This window comes from Haliotis rufescens, unplaced genomic scaffold, assembly GCF_023055435.1.
Source record: "Haliotis rufescens isolate VD_foot unplaced genomic scaffold, xgHalRufe1.0.p SCAF_25, whole genome shotgun sequence".
Taxonomy (NCBI): domain Eukaryota; kingdom Metazoa; phylum Mollusca; class Gastropoda; order Lepetellida; family Haliotidae; genus Haliotis; species Haliotis rufescens.
In genome coordinates, this window is record NW_025963946.1 from 7010589 (window position 1) to 7017897 (window position 7309).

Here is a 7309-nt window from a genome sequence, read left to right on the forward strand (position 1 = left end):
AAGTAACAGTGTAACATTTACGATTGAAATGACAAATCTATTAATACATTCTAGAGTTCAATTTTGGTTTCATCAATTGGATAAACATTTGTTCTTTTTCCAGTCTCAGCTGCTTGTTACTTGTATACAATTTATAAAACGGAAAATTGTAAAATTCCCGTTTCCGCAATCATCAATGTGTTTGCTGACACCTAAGCATCGAACATTAGGGTCTCTAATCTGCTGTTTGTGTACAGTGACTCTATCTTTTAATTCCATGCCGGTTTCACCGATGTAGTTTTCGCCGCATCCCGAACATCTCATAACATACACCACATCTTTGCTGCGGCAGTTCATGTCGGCTTTCACATTGAAACCCTTGCCATTTGCAAAAAGGAAAGTAGTACCTTCACTTATGATGTTACACGTGCCGCATCTTGGCGTGTTACATCTACATGTACTTACACATGGTACACTCTCTGTACAAGAATATTTGGATGGACAAAGAATTTGCTTGAGATTTTTGGTTGCCTGGTATTTTTTATAATTGTAAATTTATTCAGTCATATATATGTGTGTGTGTGTGTGGGTGTGGTTTCAATTTTAATGTTCCATTATATAGATAGATAGATAGATAGATAGATAGATAGATATAGATATATATAGATATATATAGATATATATGTATGGTTTCAGTTTTAGTGTTTCTTCTATATATTAAAGATACACTAAAATTGATCAAATTTGGCCATATAACCGTATACTTAATATTTGCAATGGATACGTATGGATAAGTGTCGATTATCGGCAAAAAAGGTTAGCTTATTTGGGGAACTCACCCTTTAAGACGGCCAGGAGATACGTTGCCTATTTACGTTGTAATTTTGAAATGTACATTATGGTTTAATTGTAAGGCGTGTGTATTCAGTTAGATGGTATTCATGTGATATTATAGATAGTATAATAGAGTTTGATTATAAATCCAGTTCGTGAAAAAAACAGAAAAATGTAAATAATGGCTATATATGTTTTATGTATCTCTTTCTTACACCTAATGTAGTATAGTGTTGTATGTCATGTGTTTATTGTGCTACAGCAATGCGTCAGTGACTGATGTTTGCTTAACGCCGTTTGGCGGGCTTTTTTGAGATTCGCAGGGCAAGAGCAGTTTTTTGTTCCGTCAACCATAATCTCTGTTTCGAAACAATCAGGTATGCCTGTACACTCTGAAGCCGCATTGGTGATGACAATTACAGTAAAAGTGAAATATCTCAAGTCCATATTTGCATGTTTCTGATGAAAACATCTTAATCTAATGTACAATTGGTATTACCGATGGATGCTATAAGGAAGTCAGATCTGTAACGGATGGAACCGCCTCCACGGTGAAATGAATAGAGAGTCTGCCCGGAAGTTCGGACGTTTTGCAGGTCGACGTTTAAAAGATGGTACTTCTGGCGCTCGGTATTAACGGGATGGACAAGGACTGTATCGGAATCAGCTTACAGTAAACTACGGTTATAACGAACGCAAAGGGACCACTAATTTTAGTTCGTTATAACCGTAGTTCGTTATACGCCTATATACCGCAGCAAATAGTCGGGACAAAAAAGTAAGTTCGTTATATCCGTCAGTTCGTTATAAGCGTGTTCGCTATAAACGTAGTTTACTGAGTGGGGTATGCATGTTAATCCGCGGCTACACTCCATTTCACGCAAATAGTTCCACTTATCGGATACACGAAAATGCCCGCATACAATTACACCGGCCGTCAACTAATTGTGCCGTATTCATTTCAGTTAACTGAATGCTATTGCGTGTACCTTCGAAACTGATATTTATTCTGACAAAATACGGAATACAGTTGAGAAACCAGGACAAACGTATGAATAGCACGTTTGCAGTAGGATATCTTGCTCAGCGTTGTCAGAGCCGTTTCATAAGCGGAGGCGAGGGGACACAAAGACTTCTGTTTGAGGATACATACAGGTGAGCTTCGTGTTGCATGAGGTACATTTGTATCAAATACCGATATACTAGAAAAAGATTCGTAGTGTCTTGTGTCTGTGACGTGTAATTTGTATATTATACCAGTGACGTTTTGTCATTTTCATGAGTTTGATAGAAAAGAATGAACCCCCTCGTATACTTCTATACTGTTAAACAATGTATGTAAGAGTTAGTTGAGTACTAAATATGATTAACTTTGTTCACTAAAATATGAATACGAAATGTTATACTCTACGCACCAAAGCGACGTAAAATCTATAAGCGATGCTTACCATGTATAAAGAGAACAAATCATGTGGGCAGATAACCAGTGTTGGATGGCATTCTCAAAGAGTTCTATCAAAAGACATTGCAATAACCTTGACAGATTTAATTGAACAGACAATGATACTGCAACCTGAAAGTAACAAATGGAGCAGTGCAATGATACGGACAAATTACTGCCACGATTATGTCCGAGCTTGTTAGGTTGGGCTGAAAAGGTATTGTTAATCACTGACGCTCACAGAGGGCCGCCATTTTGATTGCAACACGTGTGTGTAATCGGCTTGGCGATAGGAGAAGTGTCTGTGGTCGTTAAAATGAGTTAAATTTTGTGTCATGATACTTGAATGAATACATTTAATGCATTTGCGAAACAAAAACATGAGTTTTGAGTAAAGGAACATATTCTCGCCCATGGGCCAAACCTTTTTCTCGCCCATGGGCGAAATATTTCAATATCGCTATAAACAGTTGAATTAAGTTAAAATTAGTTAAATTTTGTGTCATGATACTTGAATAAATACATTTAATGTATTTGCGAAACAAAAACATGAGTTTTGAGTAAAGGAACATATTCTCGCCCATGGGCCTGCCCATGGGCCTACCCATGGGCCAGTCTTCGCCCATGGGCAGGCCCATGGGCGAGATAGTGTAAATATTGAGTTTTTTAACAATTTTTTTATTTTTTTTCTTCCTTGGTATGTTCCCATGAAAACAGCATGTTTAATTTTGTAAATACCTTTGATCGAGAGTCGGCAAAGACCGTAGAGTTTCTGGACTTTTGGGTTTCCAGAATTAAAATGGGACGTGTTTATTGTTAATCACTGACCCTCACAGAGGGCCGCCATTTCGATTGCAACACCTGTGTAATAGGCTTGGCGATAAGAGAAGTGTGTGTGGTCGTCCGTCGCTGAAGATATATATGTCGGTCAGTCACAAGACTATACACAAGCACAGATAGGCATGTATATGGATACACAATATTATCATGGTTGAGATGGCAGGTATGCATTGTATCGGACACTTGCGTTGCTAGATATTCGTGTAACATACAGGCTTGTACAGATTTCGGATCATAACAGGTGAAGGTCTTGGACATTTAGAATTATACTTGAAAAACGAGCATAAAATTCTGGTATGCGTAAGAGACATCAGGCTGCAGAGACATATTCAGATTGAAGCATAATGTGTCATATTTAGTATAACTATGTAAGCTGTATTGAAGGATGCTGTAATCATGTAACACTGTAAGCATCTTGAACAAAACATGAATGAAATGATTCATTTACTTTCAGGTATAGGTCATTCCATGATTCGGCACTCGTGAAGAGCAACCTCCCCGTGGTGAGTGCTGGGTAACGCTAATAGCTCTTCCCCCGTGTGGACTCAGGGTAGAATTTGTCCACAGCACCCCATTGCTGGTCGTAAAAGGCGACCAAATTGGGCAACCCGTTTGCCGTGGGTTGCGCCCCTGTGTCGGCGGAGGACGGGATTCTGGTGGTTGAGGGCATTGGAGCCAGGAACAAGTGTTCCTTTTGCCCAACACACCACTTCGACCCTTACTTCGCCTAGACGGGTGGTAGAATTGGCCCGATTCTATCAATCGGCTGGTCACGTCATGCCCTAGCATGAAATACATGGCTATATTATTAAGAATATAATTGCACGCTAAACTTTGTTATCAAAATCATTGTTTTGTTCCTGTTTGCCTAGAGTCGTATGCCAGAAGGCGGTGGCTCATGAGCCAATCTGGAGATAGAGACCTCTGAATTCTGTGTTTCTTGGGGAAAGTGTTATGGGCCGAACCAGCCTGACGCTTATTCTTTTTGATCTCATAGCTTTTCAAGTCTATATTTTCTGGAGTATAACACCTCTGTACCCCTGGTGTTGCAGGTTGGCTTCCACTGTGACATCGTCCTTGTTGACACTCGATGGCGGGTGGGGAGCAGGGGTGCTGAATCACTACATAACACCATGGCTCACCACAATCAATCTGGTTCTTTCAAAACAAATAAACGTCGTCATGTCGATTCTATAACGTCTGACGAAGAAGAAACATCAACTGAGATTGCAGATTCTTCGCCGAGATTCATTGTCATCGCATCTGCTGATGGCAATCCTTTAAAACTAAATCCTTTCGCTATCTTGAAAGGCATTCAAAGTGCCTGTGGAGAAGTTACCAATGTTACACGTCTTCGTTCTGGTTCCATCCTTGTGGAATGTGCACGGAGACAACAATCTGTCAATCTGCTGGGTCTACAGCAGTTTGTTAACACCCAGGTTGTTGTTTCGGTGCACAGGACACTGAATTCAAGTAGAGGCATTGTCAGGGACCGCGCACGCTGTCTTTCTGACATGGCAGAAGAAGAGATTGCTGCTGAATTGAAACATCAAGGGGTCACTGCTGTTAAGCGGTTCAGCAGAAAATCAGAAGATGGAAAATTTATCCCAACTAACATGTATCTTTTTACTTTTTGTCTTGCTAAAATACCAAATTCCATTAAAGCCGGTTACTTTCACATCGGAGTGGAGGTTTATGTTCCAAATCCTCTCCGGTGTTACAAGTGTCAACAGTTTGGACACGGGGCAAAAACTTGCACTCGCAAGGCCAGATGCTTCCGTTGCAGTGGAATTCACGAAGGTTCCGAGTGCACAGATGATGTCAAGTGTGCCAACTGCGATGGGGAGCATGTGGCCTCATCCAAATCATGTCCAGTGTTCGTATCAGAATCACAGATCTTAAAACTGAAGCACACGCAAAATATTTCTTACTCTGCTGCCAAACAATTGGTACAACTTCCATCAAAATCACCCGCAAATATCACTTATTCAGCTGCGGTCTCTTCTCTGCCGCCAGTTCTCAAAATTACTACAGCCTCTACATCCTGCCAGACTTTGATCTCTTGGGTAAAAGATGACCAGTTTACCATCGACGATGCACAGACATCTCAATCTATGAAATCTACTTCAGCTTCCCAGACAGACCATCTAACATCAGCACCTCAGATTCTGCAAACTAAGAAAACAGTACCTCCATCAGAACCCAGCCATGTGAAAGTCACCAAAAACATTCAGGGCGAAGCCCATCTGACTAAAACAGAAAAAAAGAAGTTAAAAAAGAAAAGGGCTCTCCAGCACTCTTGCTGACACCACAGTAGAGGTTCATAATCCATTTGAGCCTCTAGCGATGGAGGTCAGTCCCTCACTCCCGGTTCGTGGGAGTGGACCTCCCTCTCACTCAAGAACTCCAGTTGAGCCTCCATGAATGGCTCCAATACTCTTATTCAGTGGAATTGCAGGGGACCAAAGAATAATTTTAATGATTTACAGTTATTGATACAGGATTTTAAACCATCAGCATTTTGTTTACAAGAAACGTATTTTAAAGGTAATGATCAAATCAATTTGAGGCAATATGATGCATATAACTTCTTTTCTCCTCCAGGACCTAGGGCTACTGGAGGATCGTCAGTGTTGGTGAGGCAGGGTGTCATACATAGCCCTGTTCCACTTAATACTCCACTTCAAGCTGTTGCAGTCCGTTTAAGCCTCAACATTGTTTTCACATTGTGTTCGCTTTATGTACCTCCATCTTCTACTCTTCACCAAACTGATCTTCAGGCACTCTATGACCAGCTCCCCAAGCCCTGTATCATTATGGGCGATTTGAATGGGCATAATCCACTTTGGGGTAGTGCTGACACGAACAGTAAAGGTAAGCTATTAGAAGATTTCATTTCGAACAACAGTTTATGCATCTTTAATGATAACTCTAAAACTTATTTACATCCTGGAACAGGCACATATTCTTCTCTTGATTTATCACTTACCAACTCCGATCTGTTGAATGACTTCGAATGGTCAGTCCACGACGACCTTTGTGGAAGTGACCATTTCCCGACTATTCTTCAAACAATAATTCCAACTGATGTTCCACCATCATTACGATGGAACTTCACAAAGGCTAACTGGTCTTTGTTCAAATTACTTTGTACGAGCAAATTAAATCCTGGTCTTTTTGTTGATGTTCCTGATTCTATTACGGTGTTCACTGATGAACTGTACAAAATAGCTGATGATTGTATTCCAAAGTCCTCTGTAAATCCACACGTCCGTAAACCATGGTTTAACAATGACTGCAGGCAAGCTAGGAAGGCACGGAAAAAGGCTGAGCGTTATTTCCGTCGCCATCCGATGGTCCATAATTTGAATCAATTTCAAATGCTACAGCCAGGCGTACTTTTAAACATAATAAACGCCAATCTTGGCGTGATTATGTTTCAAAAATAAATTCACGAACGCCCATGTCTAAGGTATGGAATATGATACAGAAAATTAAAGGTAAGGGTTCGAAATCTAGCGTCCACCATCTCAAGAATGGGGATGACCTATTAACTAACAAATCGGATATTGCAAATAAACTTGGTGAAACGTTAGCAAAACACTCTTCCTCCTCAAACTATGTATCTAAATTCCAAATATACCAAAAACAGCATGAAAAGAAAACTATTAATTTTAAATCAGATAATGGGGAAGATTATAATGAAGTACTTTCAATCCATGAGCTTCATACTGCTCTTGATCAGGCTCACGATACTGCTACAGGAGCTGATGGTATACACTATCAACTCCTGAAGCATTTACCAGAACCGTGTCTAGAAACCCTTCTGTTAATTTTTGATGATATCTGGACTTCAGGTGAGTTTCCTTCTTCCTGGCGTGATGCCATAGTTGTACCCATACCAAAACCTGGACGGGATCATACTGATCCATCAAATTATAGACCCATTTCACTGACCAGCTGCGTTTGCAAAACCATGGAACGTATGGTCAACAATAGATTAACATGGTACTTGGAATCTAATAATTTACTTACAAATATTCAGTGTGGTTTTAGAAAGAATCGAAGTACTGTTGACCATTTAGTTCGGTTAGAGTCATTTGTAAAAAATGCAATAATTAATAACCAGCATGCAGTGTCTATCTTTTTCGACTTGGAAAAGGCGTATGACACTACCTGGAAACACGGGATTTTAAAAGATTTACATGATTTTGG

The 7309-nt window shown here is 40.1% G+C and overlaps 1 protein-coding gene across 1 annotated transcript; it reads left to right on the forward strand.

The window, feature by feature from the left end:
• The first annotated feature begins 4227 nt into the window (after positions 1 to 4227).
• On the forward strand, positions 4228 to 5400 carry LOC125383617. The gene has a single exon (XM_048402209.1). It carries the CDS (start codon positions 4228 to 4230, stop codon positions 5398 to 5400), a length of 1173 nt encoding a protein of 390 aa, XP_048258166.1.
• Positions 5401 to 7309: the final 1909 nt, after the last annotated feature.